This window comes from Ambystoma mexicanum, chromosome 8 (genome assembly GCF_040938575.1).
Source record: "Ambystoma mexicanum isolate Mex_15411 chromosome 8, UKY_AmexF1_1, whole genome shotgun sequence".
NCBI classification, from domain to species: domain Eukaryota; kingdom Metazoa; phylum Chordata; class Amphibia; order Caudata; family Ambystomatidae; genus Ambystoma; species Ambystoma mexicanum.
In genome coordinates this window covers 34,690,677-34,716,759 of record NC_090929.1, presented here as the reverse complement: position 1 = coordinate 34,716,759, position 26,083 = coordinate 34,690,677, and the positions used below count along the sequence as shown (strand labels likewise).

General features: G+C 51.1%; 2 protein-coding genes across 4 annotated transcripts in view; one reads left to right on the top strand and one right to left on the bottom strand.

Annotated features, from left to right (window-relative positions):
- Positions 1–2,554, bottom strand: part of PTPA (protein phosphatase 2 phosphatase activator) — a 698,483-nt gene extending 695,929 nt beyond the window's left edge. Inside the window, exon 1 of one of the 2 annotated variants that reach the window (XM_069609220.1) lies at positions 2,424–2,554. In XM_069609220.1, coding sequence (XP_069465321.1) covers positions 2,424–2,448 — 25 coding nt within the window. In that variant the 5' untranslated portion in view covers positions 2,449–2,554. The remainder of the gene's footprint in view (positions 1–2,423) is intronic. The other variant, XM_069609221.1, reaches the window with a different exon arrangement.
- Positions 2,555–3,190: 636 nt separating this feature from the next.
- Positions 3,191–26,083, top strand: part of CRAT (carnitine O-acetyltransferase) — a 362,964-nt gene continuing 340,071 nt past the window's right edge. The window contains exon 1 of one of the 2 annotated variants that reach the window (XM_069609217.1): positions 3,191–3,288. In XM_069609217.1, coding sequence (XP_069465318.1) covers positions 3,223–3,288 — 66 coding nt within the window. In that variant the 5' untranslated portion in view covers positions 3,191–3,222. Of the gene's footprint in view, positions 3,289–3,953; positions 4,100–26,083 lie in introns of those variants that run through there. The other variant, XM_069609218.1, reaches the window with a different exon arrangement.

Genomic DNA, 26,083 nt, shown 5'->3' with positions numbered 1-26,083 from the left:
GAACCGAAAGACAGGTAAATACACAAGTAGGAACGAAAGATGAAGGGAAAGAAACCAAAGAAGGGATAAAAAGAAACTCCCGTGATCTTACCAGAATATTCACCGCTGAACAAGTAATACACCTGAAAGGAATAGTACCGCGAGTGATTCAGAAAAAGGCTAAAGGCAAGGAGGAAGTAAGGTTTTCTGTATAACAGAGAAACACGAGCAAAAGGGGCAACAAAAAAAGTTGCTAGTTAACGATGATGTATCTCCATCGATACCATAACTTCCATGGCTGGTGCATAACAATCAGCAATATAAAACCTGAATGCAACATGAACGGCATGTGTATATAGTTCATTAACATAGAAACGCTACAGTAATGAGCAGCCATCTTTTCCGAAATGGAAGCCGCAACCTGCTTCTAAGTAAACAAAAGGCCTCAAGACTTTTAAAGAGCACAGAATGCTGAATGAATAAAATACAGATACATGCAGAGTCCCGACAGTAGCTTGAAGCCCTAGACAAGGTACTGAGAATTTAGGGGCGTCTGACTGTTACAGACAAAGCACAAGAAAGATTTCCAGGACGCAAGAAGTATACAAATTAAAGTCGGGAAAAGTGCAACCAATTATTGTGAGCCAGGTCCAGGATAATTAGAAGTCAGAAGACTTCAAGAAAAAGAAGCTTTGGAGTGATCTGAATGGTAGAGACCATAACACTTGCATTAATATTAACTAAAATGCTCATAAAATCAGGGTAAAATAATTCCAAGCTCTGTCCTCTCACACATGAAAAAATTTAAGAACCCTGCTTAATCATTAGTAATGAACACAGAAGGATGCCTTAACTCCTTACACATTCTCAGACATGAGTCTCTGCACTAGGCTAATTACAAAGACAATCACCCTGGCTCCATGGACCTCTCTCCCCCTACTCCTGTCTGGATCACGTCTTGACAACTTGTCAAGTTGTTCAAGGTTGGTTAGTAGAATGTCAACCAATCAAGACTCTCAATGCTAGGCCGTCCAGTACGTATTGTACCAACCTATAGTCCATCGTATAAGTGATGTTTTATTATGGTTATCAATTTAGAGGAGGTATCAGGAGGAGCCATCAGATAGGTAGTATCCAATCATGCGTTTAACCTGTATAGAATATGTACATAGTCAATTCCCTTACCCAATCCCCTCACCCTGTAGGATCTGTAATACAATGTTGCCATTCAGACATGTTTTTGGTATTAAAAGTATTGTTTTGTATGAGAAACTCTAAGACCTGGGCCGTTTTTTGCTTGTATGCTGTCCAAGCTTTATTTTGAGTATATAAAGCTGGGTTTTGCCATCCACTTTGACTATTTCTGACATGGAGTCTGAGTTTTACTGGCTCATCCTCTGCATAATATTGTTGTTTCCGAGCCCGCCTTATCAAAATAGCCTTTTCAGGACAACTGCCAATAAGGCACCAATGAAAACCAGCCTAATACATATACAGAGGTTACTTCCCACATCTTATTATTAGGGTAAGTATTAAGCGCGGACCTAGCTCTGGGTGGCAAAAAAGCACTTCACAATCAATCATAGGAGGAAGAACACAGTTAGGGAAGCAGCAAAAAGGGGAGCAAACCCGGGAGCTCAAGCAATGGGCAGGAAGGGATCTACAAGCAACCAGGGAAGGAGACAGTGGGGAGCATATCACAGAGTCTCAGGTAAAATGCTGGGTGCATGCGTTCTCCCCTCCAAACAGCACCTCCCTCTTCTCTGCACCCCCTCCTATATACAATCCAGAGGCCGGTCCGCTGGCGATCATACGTGCTGGCACACACAATAATGGCGCCCCCACACCTAGGAGTGTATTAAGCCGGGCTGCCCGATTACCGCGCCTGGCGCGGTTACACCAACTGGGGGCCCATGACCCATCTCTATTCTCATGTGCAGGTGGCACCTGACACATGGAGCGCAACATCCCATCAGGTAATAGCGGGCGAGTGCCAGCTAAAAGTCTGAGCAAGAGGGGTGTTAACATAGAAGAGGGTACAGTAGCAGCAGGGGGGGATGGGGGTTCATTGCTCAGTCCCTGCTCCTATGCCATATCCCTCCTAAGCAACTGCTCCTTTCCTGCAATTGCCCCTATTCCCCTGTACTCTGACGCTAGGCTCGGCCTGAATAAATAAACAGAGCCCGATGCCTGCCCCAGACAGGCAGTGAGGGGGTGCAGTGTACCCCAGCCGCATAGGGGTGACATGGGGCTCCTGCATGCGGTGCAATGCTCTAGGCAGGGCCAGCTCCCGGGAAAGATGAACACACGTGCAGAGGGAGGGGGGAGGGGGCCTGTGACGGGCTCTGCCCCCACCCAACCCAACCCAACCCACCCCCCTGATACACATGCGCAGGTCTGGCTGCCTGCCGCCCACGCCCGGCTCCTCTCCGAGTCTCTCACACCTGCCTGCTGCTCCGTCCCGGCCATCCTCTTCCTGCTAAACACCGCCGACTCCGCCCTCTGCCCCGGGGACGCCGGTGTACCCGGAAACACTGAGGCACGGGTCTGCTGGGGAGCCGGTAACTGACGTCACGAGGCGCCATATCTGTGCGGGACATGCCAGTCCATGTGGCGGCCATATTAGAGCAGGGCGAGGTATACGCACCGCGAGCGGCCATGTCTGTGCGTGGCACGCCAGGCCATGTGGCGGCCATATTAGAGCAGGGCGAGGCATGTGCACCATGAGTGGCCATGTCTGTGCGTGGCACGCCAGGCCATGTGGCGGCCATATTAGAGCAGGGCGAGGTATACGCGCCGTGAGCGGCCATGTCTGTGCGTGGCACGCCAGGCCATGTGGCGGCCATATTAGAGCAGGGCGAGGTATACGCACCGCGAGCGGCCATGTCTGTGCGTGGCACGCCAGGCCATGTGGCGGCCATATTAGAACAGGGCGAGGGATACGCACCGTGAGCGGCCATATCTGTGCGGGACATGCCAGTCCATGTGGCGGCCATATTAGAACAGGGCGAGGTATACGCACCGTGAGCGGCCATGTCTGTGCGTGGCACGCCAGGCTATGTGGCGGCCATATTAGAGCAGGGAGAGGTATACGCGCCGTGGGCGGCCATGTCTGTGCGTGGCACGCCGGGCTATGTGGCGGCCATATTAGAGCAGGGCGAGGCATGTGCACCATGAGTGGCACGCTAGCGGCCATCTTTGTGAGGCGCGCGAGGCTTCCGCGACAGTTACACTTTAAAGAGGATGGCGGATTTCGCGCTGGTCCTAAATAAGCGCGCCGGTGAAGCCCGTTCTCGATTACGCGTGAAGGTATGTAAAGGAACAGGAACATTGGCGATTAAAGAGAAAAATGGCATTGAACAAGAAATAGGCAGGCGGTTTCGCGTAAACTGTAAATATCAGGGACCGGGCCGCCGTCATCCTGATTGGAGTTCCAGAGCTGCTCGTGGCCACGCCTTTCTTCACTGATTGGTTCTAGTTCTCCTTGTAGCTAAGCCTTGCCCAACCGTCCTGCCCTCGGATTGGTGAATCCAGGCCCCGCCCCTCGTCAACTGTATAGCGTTCTAGTTTAATATTTGCCCCGCCCCTCATCGATGATTGGTCCGTCCGACCCTCTCTTCGACTCCTCGCCCACCGCTGACTTGACTTCCCCACCCCAACTTAGGTAAATGCAGCTGCGGTGTCTGGGATAGGAGACCCGGCCACGCCCCTCTACGTTGATTGACGTTCACTGGCCACCAGCCTGCACTCGGAGCCCCGCCCTTCTCAGTTGATTGACGCTCACTGGCCCACAGCTCGCACTCTGAGCCCCGCCCTTCTCAGTTGATTGACGCTCACTGGCCCACAGCTCGCACTCTGAGCCCCGCCCTTCTCAGTTGATTGACGCTCACTGGCACACAGCTCGCACTCTGAGCCACGCCCTTCTCAGTTGATTGGTGCTTTATGCCCCTCACTGACATGGCCCCGCCCCTCAGCTGGTTTGTTCTTCTGCACCCTGTCCTCACCCTCCCCCCTCCCCGGACACTCCCGGACCCTCCTCCCGAACTCGAACCAGGACTTTGCCCCGGACAAGGAACCTACCTCGGAAGGAGCGATGTGGGCTTTCCTAGCCAGAGCCATGGTGAGTACAGGTGGGAGTGCAGAGCCATGGTGAGTACAGGCGGAGTGTGAGTGCAGAGCCATGGTGAGTACAGGCGGAGTGTGAGTGCAGAGCCATGGTGAGTACAGGCGGAGTGTGAGTGCAGAGCCATGGTGAGTACAGGTGGGAGTGTGAGTGCAGAGCCATGGTGAGTACAGGTGGGAGTTTGAGTGCACAGCCTTGGTGAGTACAGGTGGGAGTGTGAGTGCAGAGCCTTGGTGAGTACAGGCGGAGTGTGAGTGCAGAGCCATGGTGAGTACAGGTGGGAGTGTGAGTGCAGAGCCATGGTGAGTACAGGTGGGAGTGTGAGTGCAGAGCCTTGGTGAGTACAGGCGGAGTGTGAGTGCAGAGCCATGGTGAGTACAGGTGGGAGTGTGAGTGCAGAGCCATGGTGAGTACAGGCGGAGTGTGAGTGCACAGCCTTGGTGAGTACAGGTGGGAGTGCAGAGCCATGGTGAGTACAGGCGGAGTGTGAGTGCAGAGCCATGGTGAGTACAGGTGGGAGTGTGAGTGCAGAGCCATGGTGAGTACAGGTGGGAGTGTGAGTGCAGAGCCATGGTGAGTACAGGCGGAGTGTGAGTGCACAGCCTTGGTGAGTACAGGCGGAGTGTGAGTGCAGAGCCATGGTGAGTACAGGTGGGAGTGTGAGTGCAGAGCCATGGTGAGTACAGGTGGGAGTTTGAGTGCACAGCCTTGGTGAGTACAGGTGGGAGTGTGAGTGCAGAGCCTTGGTGAGTACAGGCGGAGTGTGAGTGCAGAGCCATGGTGAGTACAGGTGGGAGTGTGAGTGCAGAGCCATGGTGAGTACAGGTGGGAGTGTGAGTGCAGAGCCTTGGTGAGTACAGGCGGAGTGTGAGTGCAGAGCCATGGTGAGTACAGGTGGGAGTGTGAGTGCAGAGCCATGGTGAGTACAGGCGGAGTGTGAGTGCACAGCCTTGGTGAGTACAGGTGGGAGTGCAGAGCCATGGTGAGTACAGGCGGAGTGTGAGTGCAGAGCCATGGTGAGTACAGGTGGGAGTGTGAGTGCAGAGCCATGGTGAGTACAGGTGGGAGTGTGAGTGCAGAGCCATGGTGAGTACAGGCGGAGTGTGAGTGCACAGCCTTGGTGAGTACAGGTGGGAGTGCAGAGCCATGGTGAGTACAGGCGGAGTGTGAGTGCAGAGCCATGGTGAGTACAGGTGGAAGTGTGAGTGCAGAGCCATGGTGAGTACAGGTGGGAGTGTGAGTGCAGAGCCATGGTGAGTACAGGCGGAGTGTGAGTGCACAGCCTTGGTGAGTACAGGTGGGAGTGCAGAGCCATGGTGAGTACAGGCGGAGTGTGAGTGCAGAGCCATGGTGAGTACAGGTGGGAGTGTGAGTGCAGAGCCATGGTGAGTACAGGTGGGAGTGTGAGTGCAGAGCCATGGTGAGTACAGGCGGAGTGTGAGTGCACAGCCTTGGTGAGTACAGGTGGGAGTGCAGAGCCATGGTGAGTACAGGCGGAGTGTGAGTGCAGAGCCATGGTGAGTACAGGTGGGAGTGTGAGTGCAGAGCCATGGTGAGTACAGGTGGGAGTGTGAGTGCAGAGCCATGGTGAGTACAGGCGGAGTGTGAGTGCACAGCCTTGGTGATTACAGGTGGGAGTGTGAGTGCAGAGCCATGGTGAGTACAGGTGGGAGTGTGAGTGCAGAGCCATGGTGAGTACAGGTGGGAGTGTGAGTGCAGAGCCATGGTGAGTACAGGTGGGAGTGTGAGTGCAGAGCCATGGTGAGTACAGGCGGAGTGTGAGTGCACAGCCTTGGTGAGTACAGGTGGGAGTGTGAGTGCAGAGCCATGGTGAGTACAGGCGGAGTGTGAGTGCACAGCCTTGGTGAGTACAGGTGGGAGTGTGAGTGCAGAGCCATGGTGAGTACAGGTGGGAGTGTGAGTGCAGAGCCATGGTGAGTACAGGCGGAGTGTGAGTGCACAGCCTTGGTGAGTACAGGTGGGAGTGTGAGTGCAGAGCCATGGTGAGTACAGGTGGGAGTGTGAGTGCAGAGCCATGGTGAGTACAGGTGGGAGTGCAGAGCCATGGTGAGTACAGGCGGAGTGTGAGTGCAGAGCCATGGTGAGTACAGGTGGGAGTGTGAGTGCAGAGCCATGGTGAGTACAGGTGGGAGTGTGAGTGCAGAGCCATGGTGAGTACAGGCGGAGTGTGAGTGCACAGCCTTGGTGAGTACAGGTGGGAGTGCAGAGCCATGGTGAGTACAGGCGGAGTGTGAGTGCAGAGCCATGGTGAGTACAGGTGGGAGTGTGAGTGCAGAGCCATGGTGAGTACAGGTGGGAGTGTGAGTGCAGAGCCATGGTGAGTACAGGCGGAGTGTGAGTGCACAGCCTTGGTGAGTACAGGTGGGAGTGCAGAGCCATGGTGAGTACAGGCGGAGTGTGAGTGCAGAGCCATGGTGAGTACAGGTGGGAGTGTGAGTGCAGAGCCATGGTGAGTACAGGTGGGAGTGTGAGTGCAGAGCCATGGTGAGTACAGGCGGAGTGTGAGTGCACAGCCTTGGTGAGTACAGGTGGGAGTGCAGAGCCATGGTGAGTACAGGCGGAGTGTGAGTGCAGAGCCATGGTGAGTACAGGTGGGAGTGTGAGTGCAGAGCCATGGTGAGTACAGGTGGGAGTGTGAGTGCAGAGCCATGGTGAGTACAGGCGGAGTGTGAGTGCACAGCCTTGGTGATTACAGGTGGGAGTGTGAGTGCAGAGCCATGGTGAGTACAGGTGGGAGTGTGAGTGCAGAGCCATGGTGAGTACAGGTGGGAGTGTGAGTGCAGAGCCATGGTGAGTACAGGTGGGAGTGTGAGTGCAGAGCCATGGTGAGTACAGGCGGAGTGTGAGTGCACAGCCTTGGTGAGTACAGGTGGGAGTGTGAGTGCAGAGCCATGGTGAGTACAGGTGGGAGTGTGAGTGCAGAGCCATGGTGAGTACAGGCGGAGTGTGAGTGCACAGCCTTGGTGAGTACAGGTGGGAGTGTGAGTGCAGAGCCATGGTGAGTACAGGTGGGAGTGTGAGTGCAGAGCCATGGTGAGTACAGGCGGAGTGTGAGTGCACAGCCTTGGTGAGTACAGGCGGAGTGTGAGTGCAGAGCCATGGTGAGTACAGGTGGGAGTGTGAGTGCAGAGCCATGGTGAGTACAGGTGGGAGTGTGAGTGCAGAGCCATGGTGAGTACAGGCGGAGTGTGAGTGCAGAGCCTTGGTGAGTACAGGCGGAGTGTGAGTGCACAGCCTTGGTGATTACAGGTGGGAGTGTGAGTGCAGAGCCATGGTGAGTACAGGTGGGAGTGTGAGTGCAGAGCCATGGTGAGTACAGGTGGGAGTGTGAGTGCAGAGCCATGGTGAGTACAGGTGGGAGTGTGAGTGCAGAGCCATGGTGAGTACAGGCGGAGTGTGAGTGCACAGCCTTGGTGAGTACAGGTGGGAGTGTGAGTGCAGAGCCATGGTGAGTACAGGTGGGAGTGTGAGTGCAGAGCCATGGTGAGTACAGGCGGAGTGTGAGTGCACAGCCTTGGTGAGTACAGGTGGGAGTGTGAGTGCAGAGCCATGGTGAGTACAGGTGGGAGTGTGAGTGCAGAGCCATGGTGAGTACAGGCGGAGTGTGAGTGCACAGCCTTGGTGAGTACAGGTGGGAGTGTGAGTGCAGAGCCATGGTGAGTACAGGTGGGAGTGTGAGTGCACAGCCATGGTGAGTACAGGCGGAGTGTGAGTGCACAGCCTTGGTGAGTACAGGTGGGAGTGTGAGTGCAGTGCCTTGGTGAGTACAGGCGGAGTATGAGTGCACAGCCTTGGTGAGTACAGGTGGGAGTGTGAGTGCAGAGCCATGGTGAGTACAGGCGGAGTGTGAGTGCACAGCCTTGGTGAGTACAGGTGGGAGTGTGAGTGCAGAGCCATGGTGAGTACAGGTGGGAGTCTGAGTGCAGAGCCATGGTGAGTACAGGCGGAGTGTGAGTGCACAGCCATGGTGAGTACAGGTGGGAGTGTGAGTGCAGAGCCATGGTGAGTACAGGTGGGAGTGTGAGTGCAGAGCCATGGTGAGTACAGGCAGAGTGTGAGTGCAGAGCCTTGGTGAGTACAGGCGGGAGTGTGAGTGCACAGCCTTGGTGAGTACAGGCGGAGTGTGAGTGCACAGCCATGGTGAGTACAGGCGGAGTTTGAGTGCACAGCCATGGTGAGTACAGGCGGAGTGTGAGTGCACAGCCTTGGTGAGTACAGGTGGGAGTGTGAGTGCAGAGCCATGGTGAGTACAGGCGGAGTGCGAGTGCAGAACCATGCGAGTTAAGCAGAGGGTTTGAGTGCATACAGCCAGGGTGAGTGTCAGTGCAGGAGGGGTGTGAGTGCATTGCCAATCTGTGTGAAGAGGAGTGTGCGTGCAGGGAGGGGTGCATGCAGGAGTGTCAGTGCTGAGGCGGAGCGGGTTGCACTCAGTGGTAACATGGTTACGGTTCTGCACTTTGTTACAAGTGTTGCCGGTGCGCAGAAGCAGGGCAAAGGCATCATGTATCAAGTGACCTGACTGCAGTCCTTGGCTCAGGAGAGAGGTCCTGGGAACACAGAGGCATAGGATTGTGAGGACAGTAACAAGTGTGAGTGGGAACACACAGGAGTGCAGGAGGGAGTGCGAGGACAGTGATGTGAGTGGGAACAGAGGTGCGCGCAGGAGGGAGTGCGGACAGTGATGTGAGTGGGAACACAGAGGCGCGCAGGAGGGAGTGAGGACAGTGATGTGAGTGGGAACACAGGCAGGCAGGAGGGAGTGAGGACAGTGATGTGAGTGGGAACACAGGCGCGCAGGAGGGAGTGCGAGGACAGTGATGTGAGTGGGAACACAGAGGCGCGCGGGAGGGAGTGAGGACAGTGATGTGAGTGGGAACACAGAGGCGCGCGGGAGGGAGTGAGGACAGTGACGTGAGTGGGAACACAGGCGCGCAGGAGGGAGTTAGGACAGTGACGTGAGTGGGAACACAGAGGCGCGCAGGAGGGAGTGTGAGGACAGTTAGGTGAGTGGGAACTGTATTATCTGTCTCAATGCCAGTAAGAAGGCGGTCCCCCTCATCAGGGCACCTTTTCCCTCCCTTTCTCCTACTCTGTGCCCCCCCTGTTTGGGCCCTCTACCATTTTGTGAGGCCAAAAATCTCAGGCTCATCTTCATGTCAGCTCTCTCCTTCACCCCTCGCATCATGGACCTTACCAAGAAATCCCACGTCCAGCTCCAACTCCTCAGAGGCATTCCTCCTTTTCTCAACTTCCCCCAGAAGCTCAATGTCCCCAGAGCTCTGGTCCTCTCCAGGCTGGACTACTGCAACAGCCTCTTTCTCGATCTCCCTCTTTTCTCCCTTCACCCCCTCCAGCTAATCCAGAACAGGGCTGCAAGACTTATTCTTGGCCTCAAGCCCAGGGACCGTATCTCCCCAGCCCTTAAATCTCCCATTGGCTCAAGATGGCTTCAAAGATCAAATTCAAGACCCTCTGTATCATTCACAAGGCCTTCTGGGGCCTGGGACCATGCCATCTCCAACTTTCCCTCCTTAAATACGCCCTGGTAGAGCCCTACGCCCCTCTAACTCTCTGACTGTCAAACGCTTCTCCAAGCAGAGAGTGTGAGCAGGTCCCTCTCCTCGGCTGGTGCCTACCTTTCGAGCAGCCTCACAGCACCTCTCAGACTTGAGCCGGACCTCCTTAAGTTCCGGAAACTGCTAAAAACTCTGTTCTTCTCTACCACTTTCCCTTGTTCCCTCAGCTGCTAATCACCACACTGCTGCTGTGACCGGTAGCCTGATCCTCATGAAACTCACAGGACCACAGGCCCTTCCTTCCAGTCAATACCAGCACCTCCCCCACTGCACTGTCCTCCAGGCCCCTGCTTAGTGGATCCACATCCCACCCTTGAGTCGCCTGTACTAGCTCTTAGCCCGAGGTTCCCTTCCTTAGCTACCCTTAGCACTTCCCTCGTGGGCCCTCCTCCAGCACTTGTCTACTACTCTGCTCCCCCTTCTCCATCCCCTGCACTTCTCCTAATCGCACTTGCACGTCCAAATGCAACATGACCTAGTAGGACCAGAACTGTATATTTACTGTTTTTTGCCATTATTATTTCCCCTGTTACCTTCCCATTTAGCCTTGTGGTACTTTGAAACACAATTCTGTTGTATAAAGCGCCTTACAAATTCTCAGTAAAATAAATAAAAATAAACACAGGGCCATAGGAGTGCAGGAGGGAGTGTGAGGACAGTACAGTGAGTGGGGACACAGAGCCACAGGAGTGCAAGAGAGTGTGTGAGGACAGTATTGTGAGTGGGGACACAGAGCCATAGGAGTGCAGAAGGGAGTGTGAGGACAGTATAGTGAGTGGGGACACAGAGCCATAGGAGTGCAGGAGGGAGTGTGAGGACAGTACAGTGAGTTGGGATACAGAGCCATAGGAGTGCAGGAGGGAGTGTGAGGACAGTACAGTGAGTGGGAACACAAGAGCCAGAGGAGTGCAGGAGGGAGTAATTTGTAATAAAACAAAATTACAAATTACAGTGAGTGGGGATACAGAGCCACAGGAGTGCAGGAGGGTGTGTGAGGACCGTCCAGTGAGTGGGGATACAGAGCCACAGGAGTGCAGAAGGGAGTGTGAGGACAGTATAGTGAGTGGGGACACAGAGCCACAGGAGTGCAGGAGGGAGTGTGAGGACAGTATAGTGAGTGGGGACACAGAGCCATAGGAGTGCAGGAGGGAGTGTGAGGACAGTACAGTGAGTGGGGATACAGAGCCACAGGAGTGCAGGAGGGTGTGTGAGGACCGTCCAGTGAGTGGGGATACAGAGGAGTGCAGGAGGGTGTGTGAGGACCGTCCAGTGAGCGGGGATACAGAGCCACAGGAGTGTGAGAGGGAGTGTGAGGACAGTACAGTGAGTGGGGACACAGAGCCACAGGAGTGTGGGAGGGAGTGTGAGGCCAGTGATGTAAGTGGGAACACTGAGGAGTGCGAGGGATATCTTAGTATGGTATTTATTTATATAGTGCCTATACACAGGCAAGTTTTGGAAAGTGCTCTCGGAGGGTGGGAACACTGGGGGAAAAAACAGTCGCTCAGAGCCCTTGAAATCTGAGGTGATTGTATTGTATTTTATTTATATAGCGCGCCTAGCCCTTCGGCATCTGGGCACATTTCTTGCAGTTATATAGACATTATTTACACATTGCAGGAATCAATTTACAGTTGTAGGCGTGTATTTGCATAATAAAAACATGTATACACGGTAAGGTTAGCAGTTGCAGCAGCATAACGGTGGATAAGGCGGCATGCTTGGCAGCGATGGCGAATAGGTTGGAAGGAAGATACTGGGAAGGTGAGGGGTGGTTAGTCTACATTCATAATAAGCCAAGTTTTGACATTCTTTTGGAATTTGTGGTAGGATGGTTCCACTCTAAGGCTAGGGGGTAGGGCATTCCAGGTCTTGGCTGCTAAAACCGGGAAGCTTCTGCCACCTGCATTTTGGAGCTTAAACCTTGGTGTGATGAGGCAGTTGGATTGTGCCGACCTGGTCAGTCGGTCCGTTGTATAGTGTTTTGAATCTGTCGCAAAGGTACATCGGTGCTTGATTATTCAAGCATTTGTAGGTAAGTGAAAGGTCTTAAATTTGATTCTTTGTTTGATTATCAGCTCTGAGATGTGAAGTTTTCTCGGGAAGTTGGTTGCTGCTCTAAGTGCGTTGTTTTGATAGATTTGCAGTTTTTTTCTTAAGTTGTGTTGGTTGGTGCCTAGGTATAAGGCATTGCAGTAATCTAGTCTGGCTAATACTAAGGCCCTGGCTAATGTAATGCAATTGTCTGTGGTCAGAAAAGGTCTGCAGGCGTTGATGAGCTTGCAGGTGTATGCGTTGGTGGAAGCAGTAGCGTTGATTTGTCTGGATAAGGAGAGGGTTGAGTCGATGTAGATGCCATTGTTTTAACATCCTTCGAGACCTTGATGTTGTTGCCATCAATGTTGAAGGTGTTAAACTGATTGTCGGGTCCGTTAAGTCTGGCTTGTGTTCCTACGAGGAGTAGCTCTGTCTTGTCATCATTTAGGCAGAGTCCGTGTTTCGCCATCCATGCTTGGATGATGAGGTATTGTCATTAAGTTGTTTGGACTCTGTTGTGTAGTTTCCTGAGAAAGGGATAAGAATTTGGGTGTTGTCAGCGTAGTTCGTATATGAGACACCTCATCAAATAGAGGCTTTGTAAATAAATTTTAAAGCGTGGGAGAGACACAAGAGCCTGGCTCTGAATGTGACAGAAGAGGGTAGGGCAGATGCTGTCGGGGCAAACACTCTTGTAGTTCTGTTGTTGAGGAAAGACTGGATAGAGGCGGTGGCGTCATTGGCAAAGTGGGCTGCAGAGGAGAGATGGCTGCAGAGAGTTTTGTGGTCCACCAGATCGAAGGCAGCTGATAGATCTAGTAATAGGAGGGTAAGGTTGCCTTTATCTTTTTATAGTTTCTATTTGAGTTACTAGATACGGAGCTGTTTCGGTGCCATGCCTAGGACGGAAGCCCGATTTGAAGTAACCCCAGTAAGTTTTTACTTCAAAGTGGTGCTAAATCTGTAGGTAGGCCGCTCTGTCGATGATCTTGGGAAGGAAGGGCACTATGGCGATGGACCTGTAGGTAGGCCGCTCTGTGGATGATCTTGAGAAGGAAGGGCACTATGGCGATGGATCTGTAGGTAGGCCGCTCTGTGGATGATCTCGAGAAGGAAGGGCACTATGGCGATGGATCTGTAGTTAATCGGGGTATTTGGGTCTAAGGTCGGTTTCTTGAGAAAAGGCAGGACCCACGTGTCCTTAAGGTTGGTGGGTACTGTATTGGTTGTAAATGAGGCATTTATTAGCGAGATAATGAAAGGTGCAAGTTCCTTCGCTGGTTCTTTAATAATTGAAGCTGGGCAGACATCACCCATGCATCTGGATGGTTTAAGTTTAAGATTATATCTTTAACTTCCTTGATACTAAGGGTAGAGAATTTGAACAAATCAGTTTGCTTTGATAGAGGAGCTTGGGTTGAAGGTTGGGGTAGGCTGTTGACTAGACTAGTTTTTTTAGTCTCAGATTTCTTTTGTAGAAGCTCAATTTTGTCAGAGAGGTCTTTTTGAATGTTGTGACACCATGTGGTGAGGCCGGTGGTGCTGTGGGTGATTCTAGCTCTCTGAGTATGTTAAATAATTATCTAGTGTTGGATTTCGCCTTATGGATCCGGTCATTGTAGGAATCACTTTTTTCTTAGGAAGATCGCAATCTTGTAGGTGGAGGAAGCTGTTATGAAGTTTTCTTTATTAGATGTTGAGGGGAGATTTTTCCAAATGGTTTCAGCGGCTCTTTTGTTTTTCCGCAGGATTCTTAGGTGATGGGTGAACCATGTGTTCATGTGTGATCGAGGTTTGGCTTTGCACAATTTTTGAGGTACAATCTTATTGATAGCGTCAAGTATAGTTGCATTATAGAGGTCCACAAGATGAGTAGGGTCATTGTTGGGCTCATTAGAAATGGAGGAGTTAGTGAGGGGTTGAAGAAGTGGGAGTAGCTTGTGAGCTGTTACATTCCGCATATTTCTGGCTAGCCTAGGAGGGGCCAGTAGTTTGTCAGGGTTGGGGTTAATGCTCTTTTGTAAGGTAAAGAGGATGGCATAATGATCCGTCCAAGCGCAAGGCTGGGTGGATAAGACGTTAATGTTCGTTAGTATCTGCGATCCAGTCTAACTGCCTGCCTTTGTTGTGGGTTGGTTGGGAAACCCGTTGTGTGAAGCCTAATTCAGCGATAATATTGCTGCTAGCTAGAGCATTGACATCTATAGTGTCATACAGCCCTAGGTTAAAATCTCCTAAGAGCAAGATTTGTGAGCCTGGCTTAGAGTTGGCTGTGAGAAGTAGCAATAGATCTTCCTCGAAGGATGACCGAGGGCCAGGAGGTCTATAAATCTGATGAACTGTTCTAGTTTGTGTCCGAGGCAAGGGTAGTTTAATTGAGCAGAGTTCTCCTGAGGGGAAGATTTGGGTAGGGGCCTGCCTAAGGAGGTTTTTACAATGATGGCAACGCCACTGCCTTTGGCTGAGTTTCTATCTTGCCTGATAATGGTGTACTGGTCTGGCATAGCTAGTGAGATCAGTGGACCAGATGTAGGTTGGAGCCATGTCTCAGTGATGGCTAAGAAGTCAAGGTCGTTGGACAGTATGAGATCATTAATATCAGGCGCATGGGCAGTTCATGATCTGGCATTGATAAGACCTCCTTTGATGGTGGAGGTGTTGTTGTCCGTGGCCATATTAGTTGCTTTAAGGTTTTTAACAAGGTGGCTTGTTTTGCTGGGTGTCTTGTTAGTGGTGCTAGCTTGTTTCTGACCTGTTGGCATAGGTTTGGTAGGAGTTTGATGAGGGCTAGTAATTGCTGGGTGACATCTTTTAGGGAGTCTGTGACCTACTCTGAGATTTCTGGTTGTAGTTGGACAGGATAGTTTAGGTGTAGGTTTGAAGGCATATCATTGTATCCATTGGTCAGGTGTTAGTGATTGGGCGTTAATTGGTCTGAGTGTAGTCAGAGTCTTAGGTTTGGTAACATGTTGGTCGAAGTAGGGTGGGAAGGTAGTCGGTTTGATGCTGTCTGAGCATGGCAATTTCGTGGCCATAGACAGGCTACGTTTTTGTTAGTGAGGGTTGGGTATTCCATTGTGGATATTTAGCCGGTCCAGCTGCAGTAAAGCCCAAGGCAGGTTCTGCCATGGTATGAACGGTATACAATACCAGGTTGGTTGGTTAGGCTAGTAGTAATTAACCACAGTTGGATCATGTCTGAGTTTGATCTAGCAAGGAGGCTAATGGTCTATATGGTTAAACCGCAAGGTAGGTGGATGTAGTACAATTGTACTAAATGATTACGTTAAAACTACAGTAACGTCATTTCAAAGTATGTATAATACAGTTCAGACTTGCAGTATTGGTAAATCGTAAGGTACCAGTAGAAGTATGCTGCTAAAGAGCAGTCGTGCTGGGTAGAGCATCAATTTAAGGTTACGGCATGATGATATGCAACATACAAGTTCAGCAGTTCTAGAGGGGAATGCAATCGGATCCCCTCTAGACGTGAGTGGCTCAAGCAAGTCGGGTGCCATAGGCGGAGCCGCTATGTTACAAACGCGCTATCAGTCCTTCGTGTGGAGAGCTAATGATACTTGTGTTGACATAGGGTAGGGTAGCTAGGCAAGCAGGACTGACCTCTGCATGGAGAGGGGGTGAATGCGGGTGTAGTAAATGGTAATCACTGGGTGACAAGCATACGTGGTATGGCTGATATTGCTAAAGCTTAGTATGCAAGCATGAAACTATACAAGCAGTAATGTTTAGTTGGAACGTTAGAAGGCTAATAGGTAAGCCAGTGGGCTATTACTGTCTACCCTCTGACATGCCAACATCTTCTAGCAAGCATTGTCGTAGAGCCTGCAGCGCCAAATCAGTATTTGCACCGATAGTTTCATTTTGTGCTTAATTGCACGTGAGTATTTGATTCAGATGTTCAATGCCGCTTCAAGGGCTTAACCACGAGGGCTTAACTACTATAAGATGGCCGCTGCTGCATTTTGAATCTCCCCGGACGCAGTCCATCTAGCCCATTGGCCATTGATCTGCTCTTTGTACCCTGTCAGAGTACACTGGTAGGCGAAGCCGGCACTGCCCCCAAGGCACACTCTAAGGCTCCTGACTGAGCCTGACTGAGATGCTGTGCATCTGCCAGGACCCCTGCCGGCAACACCTTTACCCGCCCACGAACACAGAGGAACACTTTCTACCTACTCCCCTGGAATTTTTTGCCTTTACCACGCTCATGGTAAGCACCTTTGACAGGCAGTGTCCGCATACCAATCTACTGTATACTCTATAAAATCTCTCTGGAGAGTTACTTAATATATCGTTTTGTCCCGGACTCACAATGCCTAGCATGCTCCAAACACAGAGATAATGCATTCCTGCTTACTGTATTCCATGATGCATTTCGCCAGTCTGTAAACTTCGTATTGCCTCATTCCTCGTATCGACACCTGTAATCTAATTGCTGTGTATTAGCCTTCTAACATTCCAACTAAATAGTACTGCTTGTGTTGTTTCATGCTTGCATACTAAACCTTAGCAGTATCAGCCATATCACGTATGCTTGTCACCCAACGATAATAGTCTGCACAGGCACAGTAAGTGCATAAAATACATTTAACAGTATGGGATATAGCAAATAATCCTGACTGCGATTCTGCAATTTTAACAGTACAAATTAGGCGTGAAGACAGGGGAGAAACAGACAGACTATCTTCAGGTGTGGTGCATACGGACTGAGCAAGTGCACAGAGGGTCACAGGGAGGGGAGGGTCGAGTGCACCCAGTCAGTTGAGACTAGGGTAAGTTCAGAGACAGCCACACTCTTGGGTTAATTTCTCAATGCGTTGAGTGTGGGTGCGGTGTGGGGCCCTGAGGCAAGTGCGAGAGAGGACTGGTGGGGGTGCCAGGGACCAGGGAGACTCTGAGATACACCAGGTGACCAGTCGGCATGCTGTAAGGAATAGGAGGGAGAGAGGGAAAGGAGAGAGGACTAAGTTAGCAGGGTGGCGGGAGAGAGAAGGAAGAGGAGAAGAGGAAGGTCTTGAGGAGTTGCTGAAATTTCAGGAGATCCGACTCAAGGCGTAGGGCGGAAGGGAGGCTATTCCAGAGGGAGGCACCTGCTGAGGATAAGGATCTCACACCAAATCTCTGCTTGGAGAACCGACTCACTCGCATACGGTTGGAGGTAGATGAGCAGAGGGCTCGGGAGGGACAGTATTTGGGTAGGCAGCATTGAAGGTAAGTGGATTTGATCCTTGCATCCGCGGGGAGCCAGTGGAGGGATTTCAGCACCGGAGAGATGTGGTCCCTGGGCTTGAGGCCAAGGATAAGTGTTGCGGTTGTGTTCTGGATGAGTTGCAGAGGCCGCAGGGCAGCAGAAGGGAGGTTGAGGAAGAGGCTGTTGCAATAGTCCAGCCTGGAGAGAACCAGGGCTCTGGAGACAGTGAGCCTCTGCGGGAAGGTGAGAAAAGGAAGAGTACCTCTCAGGAGGTGTAGCTGATAGTTAGACTTTTTAGAGATGTCTGAAATGTGAGGGGAGAAGAAGAGTGGAATCAAAGATGATCCCAGAGTTTCTTGCTTCGCAAATGGGTGCAGGTGCAGGGCCAAGGGAGGCCGGCCAGAATGAGAGTGGGAAAGCGGGAGCAGCGGTCCCAATGCAAACAATCTTAGTCTTAGAGGCATTGAGGCAGAGGTCGTTTGCAGCACACCATGACTAAATAGCGGACAGACAGTCAGATATGAGCACGGAGGAAGAGGCGGCTGAGGGTAGCCTGATGGATAGTTGTGTGTCATGCGCGTAGCACTGGAAGTTAGGGGTGAAGGTGGCAATCACCCGTGCCTGGGCAGCCATATAGACGTTGAAGAACCAGGGGGATAGGTTAAATCCCTGGGGAATGCCAGAGGTTGAGAAAGTGATCGTCAAGTGAAAGGCTCCGACATCCACCTGGGATGGGTGGTCAGAGAGGAAGGAGGTTAACCACGCCAGAGCCTGACCTGTGATTCCCAGGGTGTCACAGAGACATGTGATCAGGATGTGGTGGGTAACCGTGTCGAAGGCAGAGGAGAGGTTAAGGAGAATGAGGATAGATGTGGTGTTGGCGTCAAGATTTGAGAGCACGTCTTCATGAATGTTCAGAAGATCAGTTTCTGTGCCTCTGGGTGCTCTAAAGTCCAGTGGAGAAGGAGAGATTGCAGAGATCAGGCAAGGCTGGGGCAAGGGAGTCGATATAGTCTTTAATGGTTTTTGAGGGGCAGGGGCCCACCTGTTTAGATGAAGCCTTCATGGATCGGACCTGTCTGGTAACCTCATCCGGTGTGACAGGTGAGGGAGAAGAGAGGGTAAGTGGAGGGGGGCCAAGGAGGCTCCGGTGTTGGTGTATTCTGTGGTGTGGAAGAGATGGTGGAAAGGATGTCTTGGGTATTTTGGTGAAGTGTGCAGCCAGGGCCGAGCAAATGTCCTGGGTGGGTGTGACAGAAGAAGATGCAGGTGCAGGATTGGCCAGTTCCTTGCAGACTTTGAAGGGTTCGGCCATATTCGATGCTGCGGAGATGCAGGCTTGAATAAAGACTCTTTTTTTTGGTGCAGCTGCAGTTGATAATGCCCTTGAAGGAGGCGGCAGGCTAGTTTGGCAGATGGTTCGCCCGACGCATTCCGTTTCCGCTCAGCTGCCCTACACTTGCATATAAGGGCAGCCAGGTAGGAGTCGTACCAAGAGTTGCACTTTTTGGAAGGCTTCAGTCGGACCCTCATGCCAGGGGCAAGAGTGTCAAGGGTGTTGGAGATGGAGAGATTGCGGTTAGCGAGGGCTGTGTCAGGGTGGGAGTCAACCGAGGGAGTAGGTGGAGGAGAGTAGGAGGAGAGTAGGAGGAGGCAAAAGAACCCACAGTCACTTTATTCACTGATAACTTTGAAGCCCATTGGCTGTGCCGGTTATATTGCTGCAAGAGGATAGGAGCGCTTAAGCTGTGTAGAGAGAAGAGAGTGGTCAGTCCAAGAAAGAGAGGTAGTGAGTGGGATAGAGAGAGGGAGGTCAGTAGAGATGAGAGCATCCAAGGTGTGGCCCGTGGTATGTGTGGGGCCAGAGGGAAGGATGGAAAGGTCGAGAGAGTCGCAAAGGTTGCGGAAAAGACCTGAGGAGTCGGGAGAGTCCAGATGGGTGTTCAGATCACCCATCAAGATGAGAGTAGGGAGGAGACCAGGTCAGCCCATTCCTAGAGGAAGCGAGAGGACTGACCTGGTGGCTGATAGAAGGTGGCCATAATGAGAGAAGATTTTGGGCATAGTGAGAGTCTGCAAACTTGGCACTCAAAGGAGAAGTAGGCCTGAGTAAGGGATGATGGACACAGTTATCCATTCTGGGAAGATACGCGCCACTGCCCCACCTGACTTTTTAGGCCTGGGTGCAAAGAGGATTTTGTAGCCTTCAGGGAGGAGTGTGTTAAAGCTTGTGACGGCGCTCTCCTTGAACCAAGTCTCAGTAATGGCGAGCACATCTAGATCCATGCATTCCAGGAGGTTGCAGATTTCAGTCGAGTGTTTGCCACTCTCAACACTCACTCTGCCGTCAATGTGGAACAGCTTGCCATCTTTGAGGGTCTTCCTCGGGTGGGCACAGGGAACGGTGGTCCCCCAGAGGGTGGCAAGAAGGCCAGGGGGATAGTGGAGGATGGCATAGGAGCAAGACCGACAATGGAGCCGGGACAGTAGGGCAGGGCAGGGGCACCTGTATAGAGCAGGAGGAGGAAGGCACAGAAGGCAAGGGAGCCTGTGCAGAGGAGGAGGAAGGCACAAGAGGCCAGGGAGCCTGGACGGAGGGAGAGGTGAGGTTAGAGAGGCGAGGGAGGAGCCTGTCGAAGAGAAGAAGGTTGAGTTGAGGACCCTGAACCCTGATGTTCCATTGAGCTCAACATTAATGATGACTCTGGAAATGGTGAAGAGGTAAAGCAGAACCTCCCAGCGAGTACCACCATTAATGGGAGAAGAGGCAATGGGAGAGAGAAAGCCAACCATGTAGCGAGTCCATAGGTCAGGTGAGTTAACGAAGAAGAGTATGTCAGTGATAGTCTCTCTGGCGGAAGCCGTGACATAGGTGTCTAGGAAGGCCTGCGTTGGAGGCCAGAGTGTCCTTCTTAAGTTTCTTCCGGCCAGATATAGTGATAGGAGAAGGATGGGAGATAGTGAAGGAGTTGGAGAGGATAGGAGATCTAGATAGCAACATAGTACAGGGTTGGGTACAGTTTAGAGGTGTATGGTGGGGCTGCAAGTACATCGAGTGTCACGCTGATTAGATTACAGACCCTTTGTGAGTATGCAGGGGAGTGAGCCTGCATTGGAAAGGCAAGTCCAGAAGAAAGTGTGAATTTGTTTTTATATATAGTTATGGGGAGTACAGAGCCGCAAAGTGTACAAGAGCGAGTGTGAGTGTACAGAGTGCCATGCTTCTAGGCTGCGCCACACCGCCCATCTGCATCCAGAGGTGTGTTGCGAACCCCAGAAGACTGCTGCACCCCTGAACACCCTGGCAGGTGGCTCCCTGATCGGCCCTGGACCCCAACGTGATGGAGGAAGTCCGGTGAATCCCGCCATGTCTGAACCAGGCCAGCTCGCCCTCACTTCTCTTAGCTCCCACATTGGTGGAAGGATCATGTGAGCCACCCTTTCCCTTCTTCAACAACACAGCCATGTGTCTACAGCTAAGGGTAAAACAAAGGCAACCACTATTCAAGCCTAGGCCCCTCCCCCCCACCGCTGCTCCCACTCTACCACCCGACACACAAGCACCATACATATCATAGTTGCCAACATGATCCATTCAAAATCTGTAGGTGCTGATTCAGTCCTGTTTTTTTTCTTTTAATTCTGCGACTTGTAGTACTGTTTTTCCATTATAAAGGGCAGGCAATAAGTCCCAGAATGCAATAAAAACAGGACTGGATAAGCATCTTCAGATTGGAATGAATCATGTTGGCAACTATGGTCCCCACTTCCAGCCCACCATGCACTCGTCCGTCCGTCCGTTCATCCATCTTATTGTTCTCTCTTTTGGGGCCTTCAAATGCTCAAACGGACCATGCTACCATACCTCTTCCACCCCCACTCCATTGCTCTATCATACACCACCATGGTTGTTTCTGTTACCTGACCTACCACACACCTCACTCTCTATCGCCCCCTTCCAGCCCATTCTCGCTCTCCTACTGCTGTCTCTGGAAGGGTCACTCTTTGCAATAAAACCTCCCTTCTCACGTGCAATCCCCTTCTGAGACCATGGCCCCTGTGTGACAAATGTAGAGTGTGCAATCCCCTTGTGAACCCATGGGCACAGGTGACGGATGCAGAGTATGTAATCCCTTTGCGAACTCATGTGCATGCATGACAATGGCTGAGTTCTGAATATCCTTGAGATCATGGGTATGGGGGAGGATGCCAAGTTCAGGACCCCCTGTGGGCTCACACGGGTGACAGATGCCAAGTGCAGGATCCCTTCTGAGACTATGGGCACAGGTGACAGATGCGAAGTACAGGATCCCCTGTGAGACTATGGGCACGGGTGACGGATGCCAAGTACAGGATCCCCTGTGAGACTATGGGCACGGGTGACAGATGTCGAGTACAGGATCCCCTGTGAGACTATGGGCACAGGTGACAGATGCCAAGTACAGGATCCCCTTTGAGACTATGGGCACGGGGGAGGATGCCGAGCACAGGATCCCCTGTGAGACTATGGGCACGGGTGACGGATGCCAAGTACAGGATCCCTTGTGAGACTATGGGCACAGGTGATGGATGCCGAGTACAGGATCCCCTGTGAGACTATGGGCACGGGTGACTGATGCCGAGTACAAGATCCCCTATGGGCACCGATGACAGATGCCGAGTACAGGATCCCTTCTGGGATTATGGGTGACGAATGCCGAGTACAGGATCCCTTGTGAGACTCTGGGCACGGTTGACAAATGCAGAGTACAGGATCCCTTGTGAGACTCTAGACATGGGTGACAGATGCAGAGTACAGGATCCCCTGTGAGACTATGGGCCCGGGTGACTGATGCTGAGTACAGGATCCCTTGTGGGACTATGGGCACGGGGGAGGATACCGCGTACAGGATCCCCTGTGAGACTATGGGCACAGGTGATGGATGCCAAGTACAGGATCCCCGGTGAGACTATGGGCACAGGTGACTGATGCCGAGTACAAGATCCCCTATGGGCACCGATGACAGATGCCGAGTACAGGATCCCCTCTGGGATTATGGGTGACGAATGCCGAGTACAGGATCCCCTGTGAGACTGTAGGCACAGGTGACAGATGCCAAGTACAGGATCCCTTGTGAGACTATAGGCATGGGTGACAGATGCCAAGTACAGGATCCAGTGTGAGACCATAGGCAGATGTCACAGATGCCGAGTACAGGATCCCCTTTGAGACTATACATTCTTTCAAAACAGTAACCAATAAGCTTTCCCCTATTAAAAATAAAATGAAGAAAACTGACCATAATAACAACTGGTTCTCTAAGGAGCTATCAAAATTAAAAACTAAGAAAAACAAATTTTATCACACATGGAGAAAGGATAAATCCGTTAGTAATTTGAAAATGTACAAAAGTAGTGCTGTTCATTTCAAAATGGAGGTTACAACAGCCAAAAAGGAGGTACTAAATGAGAGGATCATTAATGCCAAATCGGACTGTAAGGAATTATTTAAAATATGAAAAGAACAAACACACGTGCCAGGACCCACACCAGCCCCGATCATCAAGAATAAGGCCTGGTGTACAGAAATTCAGTCAGCAATGTCGGATAAATTGGATAAAATTAGAGAAACTATACAGATTAAAAAAGGTTCTCTGAACATATTAGATCAGCAGGAGAAGATTACACACCCCCTAGTTAAAGACAAAAATCAACCTTTATTCAGATTTTTGCCTATATCTGAAGAGGAATTGGCAAAAACTATCAGTCAACTCAAGAGTATAAGCTGTAAAGGCGATCCATGTTCTGCAATTATAATTAAGGAATGTCTACCTAATTTAATACCAGCTCTCACAAAATTTGTCAATGCCTCATTTGAGTCGAAGGTAGTGCCTGCTAATCTGAAAAATGCATGGATCACACCTCTACTAAAAAGCCTAATCTCTGCCCACTCACCCCGTCGAACTATAGGCCCATTACTAACACCGCCTTTCTTCTGAAAATACTGGATCGGGTGGCATATAATCAGATCTCCACATTCCTGGAACAGAATCAAATTCTGCATAATTATCAATCAGGATTCCGTGCCAATCATGGCACAGAAACAGCACTCCTAGCCCTTAAATCCCATCTCATTCAGGGCATGGACAAGTGTCAGATTGCCTTACTGATGATCCTGGATCTTTCAGCGGCTTTTGACCTGGTGGACCATTCGATCTTGTCCACCAGGCTAAGAGAAAATGCGTTCTTTTCGGAAGAGGCCATCCTTTGGATATCATCCTTTCTAAAGGATAGGCAAATTAGAGTTGCCAGTGAATTGGCAGAAGCAGATCCAATGTTATTGTTCGGAGTTCCACAGGGAGCTTGCGTGGCGCCGTGTTTCTATAACATCTTCATGATCCCCTTCTTTCAGGTGCTGGAGGAGGAAGGGATCATGTTTGGCAACTACGCGGATGACACGCAATGCATCCTACCCATCTCAGGAATTTACCAAAAGGACGTAGCTTTTATTAATGCAATCTACCTGAAAATTCAAGATTGGATGGTATCCAATGGCCTCGCACTAAATAGTGCCAAAACTGAACTTCTTTTGGTGGGCTCGCCAAGTAAACTGGATAAATTAGGAGCAGAATATAAAAACATCAACCTGGACAATTGTGTTATCAAAACCTTGTCCAAAGTTAAGACCTTGGGGGTATGCCTGGATAGACACCTAAATATGAAGGCTCGGGTGAACAGTCTTGTTTCATCAGCCTATTTCCTCAAACTTTTTCGCCATCTTTGTCCATTTATTTCTGAAAAAAATTCAGAATCATTGGCTAGAGCCATCATTGGCTCAAAATTAGATTATGGATGCAGTCTTTTGGTGGGTATCCCTCAGACCGAGATTCATCGTCTTCAGGTAATTCAAAATGGGGCTGTGAGAGTAGTTAAAGGCTTAAGTAAGAGAGATCATGTATCAGAGGCCAGAAGGAGCCTTCATTGGTTACCGGTTAGAGAAGGAATTCATTTTAGACTTCTGCTCATTACCCAAAAATGCATTGTAGGTCCAATGCCATCATATCTGAAGGAAGCCATAATCGTGAAGGACAAGGGAAGGTCACTTAGATCAGATAATTCTAATACACTCAGTGTACCCCGGCATAAGACCAACAAAACAAGGCAGGGGTCATTTGAAGTTGCAGCACCCATTGCTTGGAATGCCCTTCCAACCTCAATAAGAACGTTGGTTTCAACAGAACTTTTTAAAAAGAAACTGAAAACATTGCTTTTTGCCTAAACCCACCCAATGGGACAATGGCTAGACAATAGTTTTAACTGTTTTTGTGGCCTGTTTTGTGTTTGTTGGTCTGCGCCCATCAGCCTTCGGGTACCAGGTGCGCATTACAAATTACATAACATAACATAACTATGGGCATGGGTGACGGATGCTGAGTACAGGATCCCCTGTGAGACTGTGGGCACGGGTGACAGATGCCATGTACAGGATCCCTTGTGAGACTATGGGCAAGGGTGACGGATGCCGAATACAGGATCCCCTTTAAGAGTATGGGCACGGGTGACGGATGCCGAGTACAGGATCCCCTTTGAGACTATGGGCACGGGTGACAGATGCCAAGTACAGGATCCCTTGTGAGACTATGGGCACAGGTGACAGATGCAGAGTACAGGATCCCTTGTGGGACTATGGGCACGGGGGAGGATGCCGAGTACAGGATCCCCTGTGAGACTATGGGCACAGGTGATGGATGCCAAGTACAGGATCCCCTGTGAGACTATGGGCACAGGTGATGGATGCCGAGTACAGGATCCCCTGTGAGACTATGGGCACGGGGGAGGATGCCGAGTACAGGATCCCCTGTGAGACTATGGGCACAGGTAATGGATGCCAAGTACAGGATCCCCGGTGAGACTATGGGCATGGGTGACAGATGCCGACGATGCTCCAGATCCAGGTCCCGGCCTACCCTACCAATGTTGCCCATCTAACCATCGCCAGTAACCCTATGGCAGGGTGGCACTCCCTCTGTGTCCGTATGATGGGTGGTTAGTTTAATTTCCAGCAAGCATGGCTTGTTTGTGTTTGATAATACTGGCATTCGTGAAATGCCAAGTGTATGTGAAGATCTGCTTTCTGTGTGCATTACTTGGTCCCTCCCTGATCAGACTGAGTCTCGGCATATTTGAAATGTTAATAGTCCTCCACTGTCTGGTGGTTCTCATCCACTGAGGGGTTCTATTGGAGTAGTCCCAGGGAGCTGGTGTGAACAGACGGCTTCTCTTTTCATCATTCTGGCAGATGACTTAACTGAGGCTTTTCCTGAGTCATTGGCTCTTCAGGCTAACCGGCCACAATCTAAAGTAACGGCCAAGCCGGCGCTGATTTCTTATCGGCTTGGGTAGTGATAATGACGTGGTCAAGCCTGGGCTGACTTCATAGTGGCTTGGCTAGTGATAATGACATGGCCAAACCTGGGCTGACTTCTTAGCAGCTTGGCTAGTGATAATGACATGGCAAAGCCTGGGCGGACTTCTTAGCGGGCTTGGGTAGTGATAATGGCATGGCAAATCCAGGGCGGACTTCTTAGCAGGCTTGGGTAGTGATAATGACGTGGACAAGGCTGGGCTGACTTGTTAGTGGCTTGGGTAGTGATAATGGCATGGTAAAGCCTGGGCTGACTTCTTAGCAGGATTGGGTAGTGATAATGGCATGGCAAAGCCTGGGCTGACTTCTTAGCGGGATTGGGTAGTGATCATGACATAGCAAATCCGGGGCTGACTTCTTAGCAGCTTGCATGGGTTCTGGCGGCCCGCTGTGGTGATTGTTCCTCCAATAGGGCCTGCGGCCTGTGTGTGGGAGGGGCTAGACTCTTCGGCGGATCGCGTTTGAAGAGGGGGCTGACACAGGTGTTTCCTCGGCCCTGGAAAAGACCACAGCTGGCCTCCCCGCGCAGGCAGTGTTACCCATTGCGCAGGCCCTCCCGCTCTGTGCGCCACTGGCGGGCTGTTCGTTTAGAAGATTACACGCTGGGTGAGGATCTTGGAGCACGTGATACAGGGCATTTTCACCACGGTGCATGTTTCCTGTCTGCCTCCTTACACTGCTACTGTGACCCACAGTGGTGCTCTAGTCACTCAATATTTCGCTGATGCTTT